General features: G+C 37.9%; 2 protein-coding genes across 2 annotated transcripts; one reads left to right on the top strand and one right to left on the bottom strand.

Moving 5' to 3' along the window:
* Positions 1-2,021: 2,021 nt before the first annotated feature.
* Positions 2,022-19,805, bottom strand: LOC139714327 (5'-AMP-activated protein kinase catalytic subunit alpha-2-like). The gene is made up of 14 exons (XM_071626037.1): positions 19,664-19,805; positions 17,125-17,266; positions 15,380-15,473; positions 14,557-14,701; positions 13,890-13,977; positions 13,149-13,267; positions 12,341-12,449; positions 11,256-11,358; positions 10,578-10,692; positions 8,542-8,615; positions 7,962-8,013; positions 7,360-7,529; positions 6,071-6,233; positions 2,022-4,214 (listed from the first exon to the last, which is right to left on the bottom strand). Exons 1-14 carry the CDS (start codon positions 19,740-19,742, stop codon positions 4,063-4,065), a joined length of 1,605 nt encoding a protein of 534 aa, XP_071482138.1. The 5' UTR covers positions 19,743-19,805; the 3' UTR covers positions 2,022-4,062.
* Positions 19,806-20,458: 653 nt separating this feature from the next.
* On the top strand, positions 20,459-24,913 carry LOC139714318 (armadillo repeat-containing protein 7-like; the record flags this gene model as incomplete). The annotated part of the gene is made up of 5 exons (XM_071626032.1): positions 20,459-20,567; positions 22,005-22,103; positions 22,465-22,533; positions 23,569-23,635; positions 24,843-24,913. Coding segments are annotated over exons 1-5 (415 nt in total), but the record flags the coding sequence as incomplete, so codon positions are not given.
* Positions 24,914-25,791: the final 878 nt, after the last annotated feature.

Below are 25,791 nucleotides of genomic sequence, written 5' to 3'. Positions count from 1 at the left end.
GAAATACCAGTGCTTTACAACTCTACTTCTTCTTTGTTGTTGTTGTTTGGGCATGGACATCACATGAATTTTGAAATTCTTTAAACTTCCACAGACAAGTACTGAGCCTAGGCATGCCGAATATTTGAGAGAATCCAACTTACACATGTCTAATATCATTGGGATTGCCTACGAAAGGAAAGTCACTACAAACAAAATGTTAGAGGGTATTACACATGTCAGGATAAAAATCAGGACAAAATATATACCGGTAGGCAAATTTTGAGGAGAGCACACATGATTAAAACTCTCTTTTTCAACCTCTGCCTGTGATAATAAACAAATAATGAGTGCCATGGACAGAATATTTCAGGAGGGGAAAGATAAAATGACCCATTCAACTCGCCTGCACCTCGAATGGATTAATAATTTCATCTTTCACCAAATGAAATATTCTCTCCATTGCACGAATGAAAAAAAAAAACACAATTGTTTTATATAACACCTAGAAATAGATTCTTGTCATTTGATATTCTAGGAATTTAGAATCCAGAGAATGTGTGAGATCTGAGATCGAAAGAGTACTTAATGAGGGCTATTATGCTAATACGCTGTCCATTCATATGCTTGATCATGTGACACTGCAAATACGAGCGTTTTACATAGTGTGCCGGGCTCTCAGCATGCATACAGTGGAGCAAATCAGATGGATCTAAGATTGCGCAATAAATGGAGCCACAATTGCACAAATAATGAAGAAATTGTAAAATGGGACAAATGATCAATATCAAACAACCAATCAAATGACAAAGATGTATTTACGTGTTACATAACAGAATTTTTGTAATGTCTTCCATGATAAATGGTGAAGCAGACTCAAGACTTTAGCAACATGATCATCATTCTACGAGACAAAAACAAATGAAAGTAGCCCACATGGCTCTTCAAACACTGTTAAAATGCGACTACTTGGCTGAAATTATCTAACTGTACGGCAGTTATGATATTCACATGTTGTAGGGTCGTATACAGTACAATGCACTCTCGTAATAAAGAACACATTTTAAATGAAACTCTCATAACAAGGAAGTATATATTCAGGTCCCAGAATTATCATATGCAGGTATATACTCTTTGTATGCTTTGTTGTCTCACAAAATGTTAATATAACAAAAGAAAACTGCCGGTCCTGAGAGCTTTAGCATAATGGGAGTCGCATGTATTGCGAAAAAAAAAGAAGAAATGACGCAAAACCAGGATATCTGTGAATCACTTGCAATGGACTTACTATCTGTAGTAGTTTTGCCATGTTATGAAAAAAAACAAAAACTGAAGGAATACAAGACAAGTGACATAAAGTATGATGAAATGCACACAGCTCAGCTTCATTTTCCATATTCTAAGCATTAACATCACATAAAATCACTGCAAAAAGCACTGTCCTGACAAACCCCATGAGTGGCACATGACCTTGTTATGAACACGCATTTTTATGAATATGCATATATACGAATATGCATTTCTCTGAATCTGAAACAAGGTAGCTTCGTTACATACACCGTGTACATATACCAGTAATTTCTGGGCAAAGGTGTAATATGGAGTCTGATGTGTTAGTTTCACACCCCATGTCCCAAATAGACACCATTCTGAAGCATCTATATTAAACAATCTTTTGATTTAAAATATTCTGAATCTAGTACCCTAATACAAGAAAAAACTTGGATGATTTCAAAAGCATAACCATCAGAACATGAGGAGAAAACATAAAACCATAGTAAAACGACTGCATTTAGGGAACAGACTAAATTGCACAAAATAAAACAACTGAATCAGTGAAAGGTACATTTGACTTGCATTCCTTTTTGCATCATATCGTTTAAAAAAAAAAAATATGTGAGCATAAGATTGTGATCCTATTGACTGAATCACTTGAGTTCTAAAAGTAAATGAGGGAACCACAAATAATAGCTTACATGTAATATCTGTTTTACAGCCTGCTATGCCTGTAACAGATAAGAGAGTAAAGGGGGGGGGGGGGGGGGAGGGGAGAGGGGGACATTAGCAAAGCCTAAATAAGACAAAATATTGTTGACCCATTAACACAGTTTTGCTTGGACTGACAAGCTCAAGTAGTGGTTGAGATATATCAGTGTACATCTTCAATTTGCATGCAACTGACCAACAATCACATTTAGAGGTATAATGCACTTCAGACAAAAATACAAGCTCTTTGTATTACCACAATATGGCTATGTATTGATGCCTAATGGGTAAAACAAATGTACAAATTGTCAACAATTCTGGATAATGAACACTTCTAAAATGTAAAAATAAATACTTACCAGTTGTAGTTCTTAGGTGCTACGTTGTACACGTATTGGAACATTAACTTTCCGACAAAATGTATACGAATAGGACTTCTTACCAATCAGTCAAACTAATAAAATACTGCTTAGAGTTTTTATCACCTTTATTCTTATTGTAGTTTGCTGAGGCTGAGGGTATTTACCCAAATTAATTTGCGATGGTACATACTCTCAACCTATCTCTATTCTCAAATTCTGAATTTCAAATGCAGTTCACAGCTGATTAAACTTCCCTATCAGAGGCTGATAACTAATGGCCATCAGGTTGTTTGAACACTACAAATACCACTCTTTTTCTTTCTAGTAAGAGCAGGGTGACTGATATTTGCTTCTTGCTGAATTGTATATCATCGCAAGCTACATCCGCTGCATTAACAGGATACTTCAAACAAATAAATGCTCATGTGGAATAAAGACAGTGTCTTCATGTTCATATTTCACAATGTCAAAATGTATACTCCTCAATTCAGTGGTGAAAAGTTACATGTCTGTAACATCCACAATGTCCACACAAACACAGAGCATGTGGCCATTTCAGATCGGATACATTGTAGTACTTAAGTCAGTAAATACAAATATACATAATCAGTTTCCGCTCATATATAACGACATCATTAATTCGGCAAAGGTACTTTCTTTATACATCTACACCATCGACATCATCACACAAAAATTTATATCGGCATCCCTTTATCTTGAACTATACATTTTTGTGGCAATCTATATATAGATATTTACAGGTTGTGAAAGTATTTTATCCTAGCAACATTGAGTACATTAATAAAGCATCAAAAATAGATTATAGTTCTCATTTATTTATATGCTTACCTCTTTATATTTCAATATCTATATATGTTTTTTAAATCACTGTCTTATTCTATTCATCAAATGCTTTACTACTATAAGGAAGATCCAGGGATTACACAAGTACAAACAAATGTACAGGGCTTTATAGTGTGTCGTGGTGTTAAAAACACCAGCAACAAAAGCTTTATGTATGTCCTACACTGTCTCATGCTTGTACAATGTAAGTGCTGTTCTTACACATTTAAGGGCCACACCACTGCTACAGTGTACACATTACACTATTAAACACTAACAATAAATGTTGGGTATGCAATAACACTGCACACTGCAACACCATCAACTTCACTCTGTCAACACTACACCGTATGTGTGTCAATACACGCCACACAAGGTTAGCTGACACCATACTTGTAACACTACACAGAATTTGGGGTGGGCAACACTACACAAATACATTGCCCTTGTGTGTGTTTGGGGTGCTATCACCAGTACAAGGCATTGCCCCACGGATGGTAATGTCACAAGGTTCTGCTCTTGAAATTCAAAATCAACGGTCGATCACACGTCTTTCCATCGCAATCTGCATTCAAAAACCAGAAGATGTGAAACACCGTGTAAACACTCTTTGGTGGTAACACCCCTTCTTCTGCTTAAAGTGCTTTCCCATCACTCCAAGAGATCATTGCACAACGGCAACACGCTGAGCAGTCAAAGAGTCACTTCACTACACAGCATCTTACAGTGGGACATCGCAGTCATGTTAGTCTATTGACCCAAACAATGCTCCATCTTTCACAGTCATCTGTTTCATCCCTTTGTTGTTTTTTTCTCTCTCTCTCTCCATCTCTCTCACTCACTCCCTCTCATCTTCTCGCTCTCTCTCTCTCCCCCTCCCTCTCACTCGGACTCAGCGGGCCAAGGTGGCGATGAGGCTGGCGCACATCTCAAAGAACTCCATGGTGCAGTGCTGCATGCAGCGTGGTGAGCCGGGTGACTGGGGAAAGGTGGGCGTGTTCGGTGATCGAGGGGAGAGGGGCTCCTCTCCATCCAGTCTCTCCTCTGTACACGTAAATGAGAAACAAGAGAAAAAATGAGTACAGACGACTCCTCTGTTATATCAAAGTCCTTGGGACTGACAGTTTTCTTTCCTGGTATCAAAATTTTGTTATACACTATTGTAGCTGAACAATAAAAGCATATAAAGATAATGTAGATGATAATTTTGGGACATGAATTTTTACTTTGCTGTAACAGAAATTTGGTTATAACCATCTTCTTTATAATGGGAGTGCAGTGTACAAATATTTAAATGAATAAATTCTTGCATCCAAGTTGTTTTTATTGCTACTGAGCAACAACTTACATCAATAAAGGGCAATTTGTCAGTCAGTAGCAATAAAAACAACTCGACGTAAGAATTCAATAATTTGAATTTAATACAGAGTACCTATTGCTATGAAGGATAAGAACCAGCACTGGCTGTTGGGCGAAAGCTTGGTAGTCTAGTGAATACGATGCTGTCTTGTAATCAGGAGATTGTTGGGTCAAGCCCAACCCAAGTATGTATGCTCATTATATTTATATCATGGCTGCTACTACAACACTGAATAATCGGTGCTTATCTACGTAGAAGAAGGGCAATTTGATAATCAGTTGCAACACTTGTAACTCTTTTCATACAGCACTAAATCATGAACAGAAATGGACGAACAGGTAACTGCTTCAACACATCCCAATTGCAGCTATAATCATGCAATACAATTCCACTGGCTGACCAGTGTCAAAAACACATATTAAACTTGGCTAAAACTACTTCACTTCAAGAGGCTTGAAACACATTGTAACCCTAGCAATACTTTGCCAAAACACAGCAAGAAAAATGACTGTGGATCAAACATGAACAAGGAAAAGTAGAAATTACATGGTGCATAATATATGTCCCCGCCGGAAGTAGCATTTTGTAGCAAAATGTACAATATAGGTAAAAAATCAAGGTCAAAGGTCAAAGAAGTCAAAGGTCAAAATTCTGTGTACAAGTTTTGAAGCCCTCACCTAGTGCCATCACATAAAGCAGACGGAATCAAAATCGGGTTAGAAATGGTGAAGGAGTAGCATTTTGTAGCAAAATGTACAATACAGGTCAAAAATCAAGGTTAAAGGTCAAAGAAGTCAAAGGTCAAAATTCTGTGTATAAGTTTTGAAGCCCTCACCTAGTGCCATCACATAAAGCAAACGGAATCAAAATTGGGTCAGAAATGGCGAAGGAGTAGCATTTTGTAGCAAAATGTACAATACAGGTCAAAGGTCAAGGTCAAAGGTCACAACTGAAATTCTGTGTAGAAGATTCAAAGCTCCCATGTAGTGCTATCATATAAAGCAAACAGAATCAAAATTGGCTCATAAATGACAGAGAAGTAGCAAATTGAAGATTTTGATCACACACGGACGCACACACGGACAGACAGACAGACACATGGACACACACACGTACGGAGCCAGTTTCATAGTCCCCTGCTCGAACTCGTTCGGTGGGGACAAAAATCTGTTACTCAGGATAAAAGCCGATCAAGCTTAATTTCCATAAAAAATTAGTAAAAGCCTTTTGAGTTTTCAACCCATTTCTCTGTCAATGTGACATTGCAGAAATATTGTAGACCATGTCTGACGATTAGGCAGACCCTGCAACTGTTGCCACTACTTTGTTGCAATATTGCAGCAACCACTGCAGCTATCTCAACGTCATGGGCAATTGGAGGCACAGTCAGCCAGTGAGAGTACCCTACAGTGTTTGCATCTTCGGTCCAGTAGCAGCACTACAGTACAGTATCTCAGTGTGCACTTAAACCTCTCTGCACCTTGTACCCTTGAACCTCAAAATAAACCAGAAAGAAAACAAATGCCCTCTTTGTTCTCACCTGCACTGATGCCGCTATCCCTTGGGTTGGTCAGACTCTTGAAGTCCAGCAGGTAGCTCTTGCTGTCCACCTGGTACAGCTGCAGCCCCATCTTGATCTGGGCACCGGTCACCGGGTTGATTTTCCTCACACGGACGTAGAATGGATTCACCACCTTCCACTCCTGTACAGGGGCAATATATTTGTGAAACACACCTTCTGAGAAACCCTGTGTTGCCTAATCAATCTTCAATCATTTCTAACAGTTTATTACAATAGCACAGACTATACAGCTGTACGTGTACTGTATGAGTCTAATTTTGGAGAAGTGGGACTTCCCGATGTTTTCGCAAGTGGTTAAATTTGTGATCACGGAGTACAGTACAGAACGGAGAAATGTTTATGTGCACGTCACATTCATATCGGGATCAATCAATTTATTTTGTGTGTCTTTAACTTTGCAAATAGCACCTGACTGACGATATTTGCGAAAATAAAAACATCACAAAATATTTGGTGAATACAGTACTTGATGTGATTAGGGGCAATGTGCATCCAGGGATGTGACTGTGGGTCCTGCATATATAGCAATGCCATACACCAACACCAAACTTGCAATGACAAAATTGATAATCCCCAGGGACTGTTGTTAGCCAACAGAAAAAAGGATGATAATTGCAAACACGTATTGTGTAGCATGGTTCTGCAGACTACATTCAGCACCGGGCCAAAGAGTACATGTAGCTCCCGGAACTACAAAATCATAATTTTTAGGCCAATCTGCTATTCAATAACTGATTTCAAGTCTGGGATTATTGCTGGAGCTAGTGTTGAGATAGCACTAACACCAGCACTAACACCAACTTAAAATCAACCATTAAAGTGCACACAGATAGAAAGAGGATAGCCAATAAAAAGCTGATCCATGCATGCAGGGATGCCAGTTTTCAGTCAAAAGCCTGAATTCAGGCCCCTGGTAGTATCAAAGTTCAGGCACTTTTGTGTACAAAATAGCTTCATGTAGATGTATTTCAGGCCCTCTCTTTCATTCGAACTGGCATTCCTGTTATATATAGTGGTGTGTCTGAGCAAAGTGGGAAAACATGTGCCCTTATATTTGGGTGTGTACGGCTACAAGAACTGCATTCAAGCCAACATTTGTTGACATGATGATATTGATTTCTTTCCTGTTTTTGACAGGACACAGGCTACTTGAGCTAACAGCAAGAAAACCAACTCTAAAGCCATCTGTTGGATATTACAGGATTGTGAATGATGGTGGGGAAGGGATGTGAACTCAAGGAACTCACAAAGTTGAGTGCCTTCATGGCCCTGAAGACTTCACCCATGATGTCATGGGGTCGGCTCTGGGATCGGATGCCCAGGTGCCACTTGGAACGCTTGACGGGTGTGGCCAGTACCCGCCGCTGGCTTTCTGAACTTTGGTTGTTGAAGTTCTCCAGAGAGTTCATTGTCAAGGCTACAAGAGATGGACATGCACATACCAGTGAGAATTATTAGAACAAAGATTGATATTCAAAAAATGCTGCCTTACAACTCAGTGCAAACGTATGATTTTAAGTTATGAAAATTAATTTTTTGCCCAAACAATTAAATTACAGCAGTAAAAAAGCCATATTTTTTTTTATAGAGATTTGTTTTCTTTTTTTACTACGATCAAACTTTCACTGCTGTAATACCTAACATTTCCCTCATTAAATGTAATGCTGTTCATCATGGAAACATGGTTTCAAAAAAAAAATAAAACAAAACAAGATTGCAATATGTATCTTATTTCCTGGGACCCCAAACCACACTTCAGAAATTCTAAAATTATACATACAGGTCAGTATATCAAGCAAGAAAACTAAAAACTAAATTAAATTTACATTCAGTAACACAAATCACTCACTTGTTAACCGCTCTGGATGAGCCTTGGGCTGTGCAAATCCTCCTTCCTGTGACTTCAAATGATAACACAAAGAAACTTTTCATTTATAAACCATCTACATGGTTTGTTTGTTTGTTGTTTGCCATTTTCTTCTCTGTTGTCATGTTTGAACATGTATATACTCTATATATCTATCTTTTCATTTTTGAAGTGCCATGAGCACTGAAAAGTGGACCTCTAACTCATTAAAGAATTTAAATGCTCTAATCACAACGTATATGGCACAAAGAAAACATCAAGATATCATGTAAATGCATTACGTGTGATTGTATGTGTTAATCTTTAGTGTTTGCATTAATCTTCCAGAAGGCTGCTCCATTTGTACAATGTATGTCACATCACAGGGAATAATTTTCCTGGTATCGCATCGCTTTGATATGCATTTTTACACCACTGCTACACAAACTCACGTTTCCCTCCAGCGGTCTATGTACACAGATTTGACTGCGTATGGATGATATCACTACTTCTTTAGTTCATCAAAATTCTATTATCATTTCCAGTCATCATATGACATCAAATAAAGTTGCCTTTGTCTCACCTGCACTTCAAGGTATGATTCCCTTGGAGGTGGGCTAGAGGCTAGATAGAAATCTTTCATTTGTGACTTGGCAGCTAAAGAAAGAGACACAGAGAAAGGGAAAGAGTGTGTGTATGAGTCATGGCAAAATTAAGAGGAAAATATATACACTTAATATGATACTTTATTACAAAGGTTTGTGAGATGGATGATCAAGTGCTGATCTTTTCTGAAGGCTTTCAATATCACATAAAAAGGGTACTGTAAAAGTGGATATTTTCGCGCGACTAATTTTTTGCGCTTGGCCAGGTGAGAAGAGTTTCGCGGGTTTTTAATTCTGCGGAATCAAGACATCAACTACTGGATCATATGGCATGCAAAAATATTCGCATAATTTTATTTTCGCGCTAGGTTCTGGTTGCACGAAACGTGTGAAAATTTCAACACTGTGAAAATTTCCACTTTTACAGTAATGCATAGAAATGACACAAATATACATCTTGTCTTAAAGGTCAAGTCCACCTTCATATACATGGCAAAAATATTAGTAGAACACATCAGTGAAAGTTTGGGGAAAATCGGACAATCCATTCAAAAGTAATGAACTTTTTTAAGTATGCGTCTGCACAGTCACTGCTGGATGAGAAGACTACTACAGTGTATGAGGTCACATGCGTACAATGATATAAGGAAAGTAAAAAGAGAATTTCACAAAACTTTACTTTTGAATAAAGTGCACATTTCTTCGACTTGTTACTGACGTATGTTAAGGGTAATATTATTCACCCTATCTTCTGAAAGAGAGAAGTGGAGTGTTCTTTTGTTATGCAAGAAAAGTAAAAATATGTTGAATTTTCTTTATTCTTTCTTTATATCGTTGTACACATGTGACATCACAAGCTATAGTACAGTGCACTCCCGTTATAACGAAATGCTCGGGACCGGCAGTTTTCTTTCGATATAACGAAATTTCGTTATAACCGAACAAATACAATATATAACGAAAACAAGGAACCACGTATATATATCATATTATGTTTGGTGAATACACAACATACATTGGAAAGCTATGTGAAATGTGATGGGATAACTGTATTACAATAATAAACGCAAGTTCCCCTCAGAAACTGCGTGACACAAGGAGCGAACACACAGTGGTGTGAATTGTTCACCCATGCAGAGACGCTATAAATGCTTGTTCCGCTACGTATTTTCGAAAGCAATTCGCATTTCGTTATAACGGAGTACATTTCTTTTGTTTTTCTTTGTCTGTGGCGCTCGGAAAAGACTTCGTTATAACGGAAATTTCGTTATAACCGTGTTCGTTATAAGCGAATTTTGTACCATATGGTGATAATTTTGGGACCAGAAGATTTACTTCGTTATAACGAAATTTCGTTATAACCGTGTTCGTTGTAACGGGAGTGCACTGTAGTCTTCTCATCCAGTCGTGACTGAGCAGAAACTTCAAAAATTGATAACTTTTGAACGGATTGTTCGGTTTTCCTCAAACTCTCACTGATGTGTTCTACTAATATTGCTGCATTCACTTAACCCACATGTCTATGAAGGTGAACTTGTCCTGTTGTAACATTCCTTGCACAATCCTTCAGCACCTATTCTCTCGATATAACAATGAAGATGACGTTTCATGTAAAACTAATAATAATCGCAATGATGACTATACCATACTAATCATCATCATTCTCATCATAACTTATAATGCTTATCAAAATTTTACTTTTGACATAAACCGGTCTCTCTTTTCTCTGTACAGCTAGTCCGTTCAACACAAATACTGCATATGCCATATATTTTGTGGGTCTAAATTTTTGCGAATCGAGACTTCCCGACGATTTCGCGAGTGGTTAAATTCGCGAGCGTGGAGTCCTGTACTGAACGGAGAAATTTGTATGCGTACGTCACATTCATATCAGAATCAGAGTCAATATTTTCGCATGTTATTAATTTTGCGAATAGCAGCTGACTCGCGAAATGTGCGAAAATAAAAACTTCGCGAAAAATTTGGCGTATACAGTACACATTTGAATGCTTACCTTCATCCATAATCCTCTTGTTGTCTATGATGAGGTAATATGCGATACGAAGCTGATCGTGAGGGTCTCCACACAGCAGAGCATTCTGAACCTCAGTTTCTTTCACGTTGAATTTCTGTGGGCAAGTGTCAAAGGTCAAATGTCACATGTTGATGAAATTTCTTCTGGTAGCAACCACAAAAATTAATTTCTAATGCATCTAGGGTTAAATTGTCATGATAACAAAATTGTCACCTCATTAAGGAAGTGGTAGAATATGGTTTTCATTTCCATAGGTTAGAGCCCATTTAATTCCACAAGACAATTGTAAATGAAAATCAACTACAAAAAGCCTAGATTACTATCATGTCTGCTGAATTGAATGCATATGTTACTGCTGCCTATCATATACAATACAAAACAAATTAAGAAAGTTTTTCAACAGTTGAACCGTGTTGTCCAACGAACTCCTTTCAAACTGCAAAGAATCTCTTTTGCTAGGCACATGTCGTTGTGTAATCTCACAGAAAAATGTGTTCTTTCTTTTTTTTTCAAGTCATATGGTAAATAACATATTTTCACAAATACATGTACTTTAGGATAAAAATCAGCATACCACATATGAGATTTACTTCTCCAGTAAATTGCAGTAAATTTTGCTTTAAAAAATGTTAGATATTAAATCATTTGAAGGCTTACATCACAGATTTCCTTGACTGCTTCCACATCGACGATGGAGTCGTCAAAGTCGTTCTGGGGGAACAGGTACCCGGGAAGATCCACTTTAAACCACTCGTGGTCCCTGCAACCAAAATAAAGGCCCATAGAATTTCAAGGTCAATGAACACCGTTACTTGGAGATGGTGGTTCTAAATGGGTTGATGTGACTGGACATGAGCAGTGTTTTGTGATTTCATACCATAACACAATGTACAGTGCTATACGTAACACACAAGTCTGCACCATACCTCGCATTATTATGTCACTGGACCCAAGCCAGACTGAATTGGAAATTAAAGTGACATTTAATACTATGATCTCTTATATTCTAACTCTCTTGATTTTTCTCCTGTTCTTCTTCAAAAGTGTGTGTCGTGTTCATCATCATGATGCAATACTATGTAACCAGCATTCAGCATCCACAGCATTTATTCTACTGTAATCAGTCCCTGATAGTGTGAAATTCTTATAAACAGGGCCCCATGAAGACCAGAAGTGACAATCCTTGTCACTAATGAAAATGGGCAACCTTCCATACGTTTTTTTTTTTTTTCATGACCTTTATATGCAAAACATTTTTCTTCTGTATGGAATATGTTGATATTTTTAATGGAAAACAAACAAACAGAATTTGCTTCCATATATGAAAAAAAAGGGCATCTCATATTTTATCACAAGCCTCTGTCAGAAGGTGCATGACTTACAAACTGACATGAAGCTACTGAAGCAAGGCACTTATAAATAAGTTCTGTTTCAAGTGACATGAGACAGATTTCAATAGGCTTTCACCAGCAAGATATATAATATGCATTCTACATGTAGTAATTGACATGTACAACATAATCAGCCTACATTGTACAAGGACTACAAATATATCATGGACAACAGTCTATAGGACACTATAGACTCTATTGCCAACATTCTACAACACATTACCAGCAAAATTCAAGAAGAAACAGTAAACATGTATTACTGGCAACATTCCTCAGCTAAGAGTCACTTTTGTGGGAAATGCCTGTAACTTTTTACAGTGAGGAGAAAAAAAAAATGCATGAGTAACCCACCTGACTTCTTTAATGGTTGCTCTCTTGAGTGGGTCTACCTGTAACATGTGTTGGATGAGACTCTTCACTTGAGACTTCTCAATGTGGTCTGGTATCACAAAATGTCCACCTGCAGCAAAAACCAATCAAATGCAGCAATATACTCTGAGAAAATCTATCACAACCAGTACGGTAAAGAAGAAGATATCATTCCAAATGATTCAGAGATGCTAAGGTAACAGGTCAGTAGTAGTTAGAGCAAAGTTGGTATTGAAATAAGTTATAATAGACAAGAGTATGAGTATGCTGTTTAAAATGATGTCCTGTAGGGACATAGAATCAGCAATCTCGGTCAATTTAGTTGAGATTGGGCTTACATACAAATCTGTGAACATCGTGTTCACATGAAATTATAACTTTGAAGGCAAGGACTCAGTGCATATTACCTAAACAAAACAAACAAACAAACACAATTTCACATATTAGTGAGGGTGCTGTACTGGTGTTATTCAGCAAGTCTACTAGACATGTCTTTACATATTACTGTATACACCATATATATAGCAAGTGCACTTTTTCCTGAATCAGGACTTCCCAAACAATGTCGTGAGTGGTTAAACTCGCAATCACAGAGTACAGTAATAGACAGAGAAATGGATGTGTGTACATCGCACCAATGTGGGGATCAGAGTTCATATGTTCACATGTTGTTAAATTTGCAAATAGCACCTGGCTCACAAAATTCATGAAAATAAAAACCTCGCGAAACATATATGGCAAACACAGTAAATCACACTGTCTGGTATTCTAGACCTTTTGATTGTTCTACCTTTGATCTTTCTGAAGAGAGTTGGAACATGCTCATCGTCAAATGGGAGCGTCCCACAGAGCAAGGCGTACAGGATTACTCCACAGCTCCAGATATCAACTTCTGGTCCTGCATATAGTCTGAAAAAAAAAAAAAATGAATAAAAAATAAATAAAAAAGACACTGTATACGGAAACAGAAAGTGATCTGTGATTTGTCAAGAAACAAAAATAAACTGCTTCTCCTCCTGCAGTCAACATTCTATCACAACTTGAGACTATGACACCATCCAATATACATATGAACAAGGTACAGGATGTATATTAGGTCTAACGACATAGTTAATTCCAGACCTACATACATCTGGCACACACAGACACAGACACACACGCACACATACACAATTATGTTATAGCACTGTCATGGCGCTGGTTATGTTACAGCGCCATAGGCGTGATTTTTGATGGACTTCAGCGCTTTACAAGAGGCCACTATTATCATTAATTACAAGACAACAACACTGCATTGATTTGTGATTGTTTCCTTACATGAAGGAGCTTTAACTCATGAACAACATGACCAGTATACAATTGATACAAACCTGTTCAAGACTTTTGAGACTGATGACAAAGAGTAATATCGGTATACAAAGGAAACGTGCCCAATCCCATATGTTGTTGCTATTGTCAAAAACAAGGCAAGACCAAAAATGTGACTGTCGTTGCTGTTACCATGGTAACAGATGAGTTTGACCTCACTCACTTGCCAGAGATGACCTCGGGAGCAGCATAGTTCGGTGACCCGCAACTAGTCCGTAAGAATTCCCCATCCGTCATCATGTTTGAGAGACCTAAAAAACATACAAAGGGTATTAAATCTGGGCATAAATCCCTTTCACTACATTGATATGATGGTTTGAGCAGATGCCTTACTGTCATCTGAATCATTCAGTGCTCAAATTCTCAATAACAACACACCTAGAGTTGGAGAAGAATTTTTTTGTACTCTAATGAATTGCTGTATGAATTAAGATCTTGAGAAATGTGTTTGCAAAAGGTCAATGGGCACCTACAGTATGTGTACACTGCTATTTATGTGCCACTAATGGTCATTACAGCTTAAAGGTGTTTGTGATTATTTTGTCCTGGCTTCCCTATCACAAAGCCACTAAAACAATTCTTTATCAAATAAGAGATATCTAAATTGCTTAATATCCATCATGCACTGGCTACACACCAGATACACAATGCACAACTACATTAATCATTGTTCATGAAGGCATGCAGAAACCAAGTAATCCACCAAAGTGAACCCAACAACACATTTTCTTTTTTTCAATAAACACATCAATAACTGAGTAAAATATCCGTAACTATCAATCACGAAATGATAAATCGCAAGATACATCTTGTATTATTGAGTTTCATACCAAAGTCTGCAATCTTGACATGGAGGTTTGGATCTAGAAGCAAGTTTTCTGGCTTGAGGTCTCGATGGACAATCATGTGACGGTGGCAGTAGTCTACTCCCGAAATGATCTGCTGGAAGAATCGTCGTGCTTCATGTTCCTTCAGCTATGGTGGGAAAAGAAAATGGATGGCATTGCATAAATCTTCACATGGACATCAAAATTATGCCTTAGACTCATGAAACAATACATATCAGGAACTTACAGCATATCATTACACACTTAATATCTTTAGTGATTAGGTGTCCTCCGCATGAAAAAAAAAAAAAAAACACACAAAAAAAACACCCCCAAAAAACCATCACAGCTGCAGACTATCTGTTAAAGAGACATACAGTACATGTAGTTGTAATTTACAGTATGTGCAGTTTGTGTTATGAAACATTATCCTGAATCATTATCTAAGCAAATGCAGCAAATCTCATAGTTACATGTAAATATAATGGTACTTATAAAGGTACATAAACTGATGTTACTTGAATAAACAAAACACACAAACAAAACTCCTGACAAGTTAGTAAATGATGAACACATGCAGACTCGCCGGGACAAAGTGGATATCATTTTGCTTCTGGCAACCAACTGCAACCCTTAATAAATCTAGACAAATCCAGACAAAACAGAGGTATGTACACAGTGTTTTGACGAGGTCTGTTATGTACATGTAAGTGCTTTATGAGATACACTTTGAATGTGCATTCTTTCTTTACTGCATAACAATTTGGGAACTGTGGATGCACCCTTGTATCAGCACAGTGGAGATGAATGAGTGACTGAAGCGTACCTTGCCATGCTTGACGATGTAATCAAAGAGTTCTCCGCCGGCCACATATTCCATCACCATGAAGATATCTGTCGGAGTACTGATGACTTGGTATCTATGACGAAATCATACAGCATTTTTTTTATTGAACATAGGCGCTACAGTCTGACCACTATTATCAGGCCCTCTCTTATCCCGACTTCTCTAATATCCCTGATGCCTCTATGCAGTGAAAGCCAGAAAAAAAAAGTGACTCCAAACACAATTTAATCTCCTACAAAACTTACGGAATTTACTACCTATGATATTCCCTACAGAGACATGTGATGAATTGTACAGTAAGATGTTTCAATTTCATGACTATGATTTTAAGTAGACAAGCATAAATTACAAATCTGTTGCAGCGTACAATACCTACGTAGCTACTACTGGGTCGGTAAGCCTGAAATACGATATTTTTTCTCCCATATCCGGCCAAATCGCTTATCCAGATGGGCATCGGTCCCGACATGGCTGGCTAACAGAGGTCGGACTGTTCGTGCCATATCAAGCAAACTCCGTCATCATGACACTCGTAGCACAGTCAGAGTAGATAGTGGAATATTTGGTCAGGAGTGCACAAGGCAAATTGTGGATTTAGTCAATAAAAGGAGAGTTGCCTTTAACGAGGTTGCAAACTATTTCAGACCTTTAACATCTGGAGGAATCAACAAGTTTACAATCTGAAGATGGTATCAGGTGTCAACATGAAAAGTCACACTATTCTTTAAGTACCGGTATGGCATTTAGCAGAAAGAAAGCTTTTTCATGAATTTCCATTGAATTCTCTTCTTGTTTTATTTTGTAACACATCTTATCATATTAATTGATGAAACATCCTTCAAATACCCTGGCCTTTTAAAAATATTTTCATACTGTCTGTGACTATGACGAGTTTATAATGTAAGTTGAAACTACAGTCATGAAAAGTTCATAGTATAGTACCGGTATATGTGATATGCACATGTATATTAATCTAGTAATTTGTGATGATAAATCAAAGAAACAGAATCTACAGAAATCAGTAAAAGCAATAGTAGTCGTGTTGATACTTTGAAATAATCATGAAGAGAATGTGCTTTCACAAAGTATTCAAGGGTTCATGATTCTGATAACCCTTTAGGGCAGGGCCCGTTGCATAAAACTCCAACCAGATTTTTTTCCGGTTGAAATCACAAAATTCCGGTTGGAAGCTCCCAACCAGAGTTTTTATGCAACAGATTTTACGTTCTTAGGTTAGCAACCTTAAAAAATTCAGGTTGGGTAAATCCCAACCTGAATTTTTTAAGGTTGCTAAAAAAGTTTTATGCAACGGGACCCTGGTATTGGGAGATTTTAATCCCCCTCTATCCTATGGGAGATGCAAAATAAAAGGAGTGATGAGTCAGTGCATGACCATTGTCTTCAGAGTCCTCAATTATGCTCAAAGAGTTTGGATTCCTTAACTTTTCATTCAGCAGGTTAGGAAAACAGGATTTGGACAACGTATGTGTCCTGTAAAAGCTGAGTCCAACATCTTTTAATAATGACAAAAATATCTTTATTTCATAAGGTCATAATCTGTTGGTTCTGCTAAGCACTGCAACATACAGTACTTTATCAAATATCACTTATTTGTACAGTCAAACTGTCCAAAAATACATAATGTGTCCTCTGATAAAGTCAGAGACCAAGAATACTAGTAAATGAATTATGCTCATCTACAGCTACATGTATACTGTACTTACAGTTTGATGATATGCGGGTGTCTGAAGAGTTTCATGTTCTGGATCTCCCTCCGAATCTTGCTGACAACATCAAGATTTTTGATCTTCTGTCGGTTGAGGATCTTGATGGCAACTTTGTGTTGGGTCAGCTGGTGCTCTCCCACTGTAAAATCCCCACAGATGATGTAAATGTTACATTTTCAGATTTCATCACGATTTAAAGCCCCAACATTTATCCTTATGGTTACACTTGGAAAGGTTTACAGAATCTTTGCAGAATATTTTCCTCAAAGGACCTACCAGTAGCGAGCTACTCAATCAACATATCTTGCACACATAATTGTAATGGCATACTCAATGCATTCCAGTAAGTGGAACACTCTTTGCAGGCATTAGTTTTTGCTATGTTGGGCAAGCCTAGCAAGAAAGCATCTGGCACGCTTTTAGGTTGAGGTATGAGTTTTCTGCAATTTTGTCTCCCTCTACAAATTAAATTTGTGAGATTGAAGCTGCTGATCTGTAATATTATTTCAACAAACATGTCAGATGAAGAAACCAGTGGGATTTGAACCTGTCATCTACTGCTTTCCAAGTTCTCAGGGAAAGCCTTTTTTGCAGAGGTATGAAAATGATTAAAATATGTTTGTAAACTGGTCTATTACTGGTCAGGAAATCTTCTGTGATTAAATGAAAATTAATTGATGTTAATCCTTTACATCTTATAAACTTCCACTCCTTTGGAAATTGATGAATCTCAGTCAGATGTATATTTTTCCTGTTCTTATTAAAGAAAAAAAAGTTTCAAACAGGAGAGCTGAATTGTCACATTCATCTAAACCAATCCTTTGGAGTGAGAATATTTAGGGTATCTGGATAACATCATATTTTATATACATTGTATGATCACATGAACCACTGCTTGTGAATCAAAAATATACATTAGCTGTATATCCAAATCATACAAATTTGTTTCCGAGTCAGCATGCAAAACAGATAAATAAATACAAATTTATGTCCTATGACTTTATGTATTAAAGTATCAACTAAATCATCATTTGCTAAGGCTGATTTCAAACTGCCACTTAATGTTCTTAGTGGTTATTTGAATCCTGACTAAATAAATGAGATGAACTACATTGTAGCTGTCCACTGATGGAGATTACATGATACCTGGCATCATGACCAAACTTTGATGACTTACTCACAAAAATGCCAAAATATTTAAAGATTTTAGGAAACAGTCAATGACAGGATATGTTCCTTAGTCTTGTGTTCCTGACCCCGATTACAATTCACATGAAACTCATTTTATCCCAAACCTAGAATGTATAGAAATTAAGTAATATGAACCTAAAAGGTCAGCTGGAAAGCATATGATCATTTCCAGCATTCAATTCCAATTCATTTCCTTCATTCATCTATCTATGTGTATAATAATATACATTTTGTACACAGAAATTAGGCCCCACTGGCTGAAAATAAGTTGAATTCAATAAAGAACATACATGGGCATGTGAAATAACCAAATGTAAAAAAGAAAAAGAAAAAAGGAGACTGTGCACATGGCACAAGAAAACATTGAAAGTCTAAAATTCTAAGACTTGAATAATAGAATCTAACTCTTTGTGGCTCTTACAAATGATCTGCCCACTGCTCTACGTACATAGCACCAGTCAAATGAGAAACAGAAATTAATTGTGAATAAGTTGGGAAGTAGGAAGAGAAAGCAAAAAGCAAAAAAAAAAAAAAAAAAAAAAGAATGGGGCATGTAGCTCTAGTTCTAATGTAATGACAGGAAATCAGGAGAGGGGAATAAAAAACAACAAGTAAAATGGGTGCCTGCATGCAAAGCTATGCAAGTAGATCAGTTGAGGAAGATTAATTCACTAAGAGAAAACTAATTTTAATTCAAATTAACACTAGACTCTTGTGATCCAGTGACATTTATTGTTATTGAAAATATGAATTGATCGTTAAATTTCATTTAGGTTATGAACAAAGCAAAGGAAGGAATACCTGAAACAATATTGAGTGGACCTTGGAACACAAAGGCAAATACTACCTTGAAGCTGAGGTAGGTATGGAGTGGGTGTGTCGGGCCATCCATATAAATCTAAACGCCTTATCAAACGGGATACCAAAACATTTTGTGGATTTTATGAAAAGACTGTGAAGAGTCAAAAGACAATTGGATTTGAAGAAAGATCACCCGCTGTGTGATCTTCTTCGGTCTTTCCAACTTTAATGCAAATAGCCTATACAAGACCTGTATAGTGCATCATTGTCACTAGAATCTATGAATTATATGATATTCCAGCAGATTTGCTGAGGGAGTCCGCCTGGCATGGCTGGCATGGCTGATCCTGGCTGGCAGGCGCCAGGCGACATGGCTTAGCGGTAGTGACATCTCAACGACGAACAGCAGTCACTCCCACCACCACTAACGTTACCAATACGACACACACCTCTTCTACGCGTAAACTATCATACCCACAAGCAGGCCAATGCCCGAATGAAGTGATAAGAGCTGCCTCATGAACGTCTTTTGACGGTCACTTACTTTTCACTTTTCCAAAAGTACCCATTCCAATAGTCTCTCCGATGACATAATGTCCGATTTTGACTTGAGGATTTGACATCCTGGCGTTATTTCGTAGATTAGTTTACCGATGTTTCCCAGGGTGAGCTTGGTTTCGAGGAGTGCTATGCTCACGATCACCCATACATTTATTACAGAGAGTTGAGTGCGCACCTCGCGCTAACAGTGTAAACATAAACAACTGCCAATTTTATAATGTCGTTCAAGCATAAGCATTTATTTAAAAATCATGTTGATAAAACTATTTTCTAAATAAAAATAATAAGATATATTATTAAAATTTAATTTTAAGTACACTATTGTTGAAAATTGTACTTTATTGGAATAAAATATATCTAAAATATGATCATAGTGAACATATTAAATTTGGCAATTTTGTGGCCATGGCCCTGTGCGCGCGGAGCACGTGCACTTATGTTGATCAACATTTCGTACGCGCGATCTAGCAGTATCCACGTGATGAATAGGGAGCGGGGAAACACCGTTGCCAGATAGATCACATGCACACAACACAAGCTAGACTCTACACTGGAACTTCTTCAACTACTAGTACAGTGTACCTGCGTGCGCGTGCAGTACTATTAAATTACTACAGTACCAAAGATCTTGGTATCACTATCACTCAGTACTGTGCTATGCCGTTGCCATGTCAGTGTTGCTTGCAAGATTTACCGTATGTTTTAGTATGTTATTGTCTGGTAATAGTGGATGAGTAAACCTTTTCTGAGGATTTTTGTGGTTAGATAAAGTGATGTCATGTTTAGTTCGAGAGAGAGATTAGAAAACCGAACACCATCGGAAGGTGTAGGAAGACTGCAGTATTTACAAGCGTTAGTAACTGAGTTTCAGCAAACTGAAAGTGAAGGTAAGCAGCTGGTATGTAAGATGTAAATTCGAGTGATGTATGGTGCGGAGAGTTTGACATTAGCCCGACCAGACGCTGTGCACTGCCACTGGGCTGTGTATAGTTAGTTTGACATGTGATTCCATCAAAGATCGCATTGAAGATGTGTAAACCATTCGTAACGTGTCAATCATAGTTTACCATGTGGTCATGGCTCCATCTCCACACGTCACTATTGAAATGTTGTTCCGGTCAACACACTCCACAACAATGGCAATACAATGCTCAAATGTTGTTATGTTGGCGTGATGAGATTATCAAGTGGTGAGGCCGGGAGTGAGAGGAATAATGTCATGAGGATTACCCCGCCTCATCGAACTCCACAGAGCTACCAAGTCTCACGCATTGTGAGTGAGACTCAAGCATTTAGGGTCTGTCTCACGATCTCACGCATGACACCCATTTTTACTCACGCATTGGGAGCATAGCTTAAAGGATTAAAGTGAGAGTTGCAATTGAAGGCATATTTCCCTTTTGTCTTTCAAAATAAGTAAAAAATAGTCACTTAAGTATGCACCAGCTTGCACCATTAAGAGCTAAAGATTGAAAAAGCTCCCTACCATGGGAGGGCGGATACCCCCTCCCAATCCCCTCCCCTCGCTCAGTCGCTTCGCTCCCTCGCTCATGCATATGCGCGCGCGCCGAGATGCTGAGTCATGAAAATCTCACTCATAAAAATATTTTGAACTTGGCATCTATGTCTCCAGGGCAGGGGCTTACTTGCTACTAAAATGCTAGATTGTTCTTTCCTATGGGTATTGTATTGCACTGGCCTGCCCTGGGACGTGGGCATGTAAAGTGTGGGGTTCCATGCGCATGTTGCTCACTCAGGGCTGTAGCCTGTAGGTATGTAATTGCATACAAATTTCTGCAATGTCCGACTAGGTGCTGGTAATAAATGGGTGCTGTTCAATATAATTCTGTCATGTCAGTCTTTGATACCGGTACTTCCAATGCAATGGCATTTGACAGACCTATGATAAGTTCTTGTCTAGGATGCTGGACAGAAGGAACGGAAAAGCTATAGAACAAGTACCAGTTGATATTGATGATAATAATTTATTTGATACTTAACCTTTTCTACACTCCAGTTGTATCATGCAATTTTGTCTCCATAGTTATTAGTAGTTAGTACTCAGTAAAAGATTTCCAATTTTGTGATAGATCTAGAATGGGAAATACATAATTTTGTTAAAGCAAGAGATTAAGCTGATGGGTGAAGGTTGAGGTGTGCATTTTCTTCAATTTGTCTCTCTACTGCGGTTCCTTTTTTCCGACATGTTTGTTAAAACTATTGCTCAGCAGTTGCAACCTTGCAAATTTCATATGTAGAATTTCATTGTTTTCATCAAAAGTACTTTCCATGTGCAGTGATTTCAATGGCTGTTCACTTTTCAGAATGCAGGGAGCAGGTCTTGGCCAACCTTTCTAACTTTGCGTATGATCCGATCAACTATGACTACTTGCGACAGTTGAATGTCATTGATCTATTCCTTGGTAAGTTGCACTTTGTAACGTATTTCTACAGTATAAGTGCTTATACCTCTTTATGATTGTCACTGAAAATTACATTGCTGTTGGACATAATTTGCACAGTACTCCACAGGCATCTGAAAAATGTTGATCAGCATTGCAACATTTATCCTTGTGGTGGTATTGTTTTATTTTGATTTCAAACAAAGTGATATCCCAAATTTCTTTGAATGACCTGATGTGTGGCCTATGCTTTAAAAAAGAAGAAGAATATGATGGTGCCAGCTTTGTCCTATCTTGAAGGGAACATTGATAATATTTGTTACATTATGTGTAATTTTGCATTCTAGGTATTAATATGTATATAATTTTTTTTTTTTTTCAGACACATTGACAGAGCCCAATGAGAGACTGGTAGAGTTTGGCATTGGAGGACTCTGCAACCTTGCTCTGGGTGAGCACTTCTTTCGATTTCCCAGATTTTGCCAATTTTCCCTACCCTGCACACAGCTTGTTACCTTTACAGATGCAATTAAAAAAAAAAGATAAATATCTTTCTTTTTTTTTTAAATTGCATCTGTAAAGGTAGCAAGCTGTGTGCAGGGTAGGGAGCCTAGATGACGCGTTTGTATGACATCAATAGACACAATATAGCCAAGCCAAACTAAAGTAGAATAGAAATAATATGTCATTGTTCTATATCCATTTCTGCCTGACAAAAATGTTCCACATATTATGAGCAGTGCTTTGTTTGAATTTTGTAGTGCCTGAATTATCATCAGCAGGTTGTGTTATATTCTAGTCTGCAGCCAACATATGGGGATGTGTTTTAGAATGATGTTTCATCCAGTATGAAAGCCATAGTTCACTTTGTAGATACCAATGATCTTTTTAGAAGTTGATTTATGACAGTGTCTGTCTTGTGGTACAGTATCTGACAGAAGTTCCTCGCAATATGGAGTAGCAAACAAAAGTTATGAAGAACTGAATCTGAACTCTAGTATCCACATATATTGGTTGAAATAAAAGTCACTTTTATTAACTTGTAACTGTTCCACCAGCTAGGATTTATAGCACCGGTATACTTACAATGACATGAAGAATAGGTATTTTAGATTTAAAAGGATGCACTATACCCATGTATTTCATATTGTGGTGGCAGCATTTTGAGCAGTTCCTACAGGCCATCTAGTACACAATGTAAGTAGATGTTACCATTGCTATTGTTAAAGTGGACTTTCTTTCTAGTGTAGATAATGGAAAATATCATGCAGTGTGCACATTGTGATACCAGCACAAAATCATGAACATTCAAATACTGTTTTTTTTTTCTGTACTTTTTTCCATATGTCATCATATAATTAAAACTAGTGATATTCATTGTACATGACAAAACATGGAAAATTAATTACCGGTACCCAATCATAAAAACATGTTTTTACAGTCTATGTTTTCTGCCAACATTTTTACCATGCCCTCTTTCCTGTAGATAAGGAGAACAAGGCTTTAATACTGCAGAATGATGGGGTGTCACTGGTGAAAGATTGCCTGTCAAGGTAAGATTATGAAATGAAGCTGTTACGGTAAGACGTGACTTACATATACAATGATGTTGGTGACACCCGAAATGTGATTGCTGCCGAGTTTGATATTCAGTATGGATTTTAGCTCAAGCTTGCTGAACTATGTGCAAATTAAAATTCACACCTTACAATCTTATATAACAATTACTTGTGGACTCTGCAATCGTAGATTACTTTGACCAAATTCAGCTTCATCCGATATTACTCTGTGAATTTCAACATAGTACTGGGGTATGTGATTACTTACTAATCTTTAAAAAAACAAAAACAAAAACGTGGAGGCTATTATAGATTTTTAGAAACCAACAGAGCTTGAGTTTGTGTGTGTGTGTGTGTGTGTGTGTTGGGGGGGGGGGGAGGAAGGGTGTTTATTTGATTTTTTTGTAATCTTTTTTTTTTACTTGTTGATTTTACAGTTAGCCGTACTTGAGATAGACAAACAGTACCTGGTATGCATTTAGGAAGCCCTGTGGTGTAGACCATTTAAACTTGTAGAAGAATAATTTGCTTCAATCGAGGAAGCATCCAGAGTTGTTAGAAGTTTCACTCAGAGATTATTGTATACATTATGTTGTTTTATAAAGATATTGGTTTGACTGAAATTATGAAGAAGGAAACAATGTCTTATTGAGGGAACATTTCAAAGTGGCTGCATAATGTTCAGAACCAAATGAAGACACACACACATGAAGTATATCGTCGCTGGGGCGACAAGACCTCGTATCTACAAAATGTCAAATGTTCAGGAGAGCCAAAAAACATGGCGGCCAAAGCACTGTGGCGAATGGGATGGTCTTTCCTTTGACAGGCTGTGGTGGCTTCATTTTTAGAGTAAGACAACTGGGATTTGGACAGGACATCACTTAACCCATCATTTGACCATTAATCCAAAACAGTCATTTTCACCAAAATTGCAGATACAAGGTCTTGTCACCCCAGCAACGATATCCAATTCTAAGTTTAGGCCTACCTGCTGCTGCTGTTGTTGTTGTTTTCAAAAATATGTCTTGTTATAGATAATTTTGTTATTAGGATGTAGTGGTTGTATTTTCCTGATAAGATCAACATGAGGAATCATTACTATGCACATGATTGCATTCAGAATATTTTCAAGGACATTGAGATGATTCACTTGTGTAGAACCCAATGGCACTGTTTTCTATCAAATGTGTTCTTGCAGCCCTAATGAAGAGACGGTACTATCTGCCATTACCACACTGATGTATCTTACCACACCAGCCTCCAAATCAGGTAATGCACATACAGGTATTTTCAATAGCTATAAACAACAAATGTGTGTTTTGTCTCATTGACTTGTTTGCATGAAGTAACACAGTGTGTTCAATATGGCTGCAATAACAATAATGTTGTCCCTGTAATAGCAGGGCTGCCAACACTGGAAACTAGTTGAGAGTGAGACTCCCATAGGCTGATGCTATAATTTAGGAGTCAAAATGAGTGAGATCAATAGAAATGCATGCAAATGAAATAAAGTTTTAGAGTGAGAAAGGACCAAAATGAGTGAGTCTCACGATCAATGCGTGAGAGTTGACAGCCCTGTAATAGTACATAGCTTATTGCTGCCTCTCAGGTACGAAGTTAGAATTCTATTTTGCTCTTCAGGATGGCTGTTTGTTTGTTTGTTTGTTTATTTGGTTTTTAGCTCACCTGAGCCAAAGGCTCAAGTGAGCTATTGCGATCGCCCTTCGTCCGGCGTCCGTCGTGCGTCGTGCGTCGTGCGTCGTGCGTCGTGCGTCGTCCGTCGTCCGTCGTGCGTCGTCCGTCGTCCGTCGTGCGTCGTGCGTAAACTTTTTACATTTTCATCTTCTTCTTGAAAACCCCATGACTGATTTTCATCAAACTTGGCAGGTAGCATCCCTAGGGGGTTAGGAACTCAATTTGTTAAAATGGGCACCATGCCCCACCCAGGGGGCCCCCAGGGGGGCCCAAACCCCCCAAAATTAAGGAATCTGTAAAAATCTTCTTCTCTAGAACCAGAAGTGATAGAGCGAAGTTAATACTATGAGTTAGTACATTGATGACTGTAGTTTCAAGTTTGTTCATGGCAGAATCAGGGGTGCCCCCCTTGGGACCCAGGGGAGGGGGGTGGGGAAGGGTTCTAATGGGGC

Source organism: Diadema antillarum, unplaced genomic scaffold (genome assembly GCF_040938485.1).
Source record: "Diadema antillarum isolate AM-2024a unplaced genomic scaffold, OU_Dant_1.0 seq00002230_RagTag, whole genome shotgun sequence".
Classification (NCBI taxonomy): Eukaryota; Metazoa; Echinodermata; class Echinoidea; order Diadematoida; family Diadematidae; genus Diadema; species Diadema antillarum.
The sequence above is the reverse complement of the archived record's forward strand: the minus strand, read 5'-3'. Positions and strand labels throughout refer to the sequence as shown.

Excerpts from the sequence above, each read along its gene's own strand:
- LOC139714327 (XM_071626037.1), bottom strand. The coding sequence starts at position 19,742 with ATGTCAAATCCTCAAGTCAAAATCGGACATTATGTCATCGGAGAGACT. Across the intron at positions 14,702-15,379 it reads ACATCGTCAAGCATGGCAAG|CTGAAGGAACATGAAGCACG; the intron begins GTACGCTTCAGT and ends TTCCCACCATAG. Across the intron at positions 11,359-12,340 it reads GCAACCATTAAAGAAGTCAG|GGACCACGAGTGGTTTAAAG; the intron begins GTGGGTTACTCA and ends TTTTGGTTGCAG.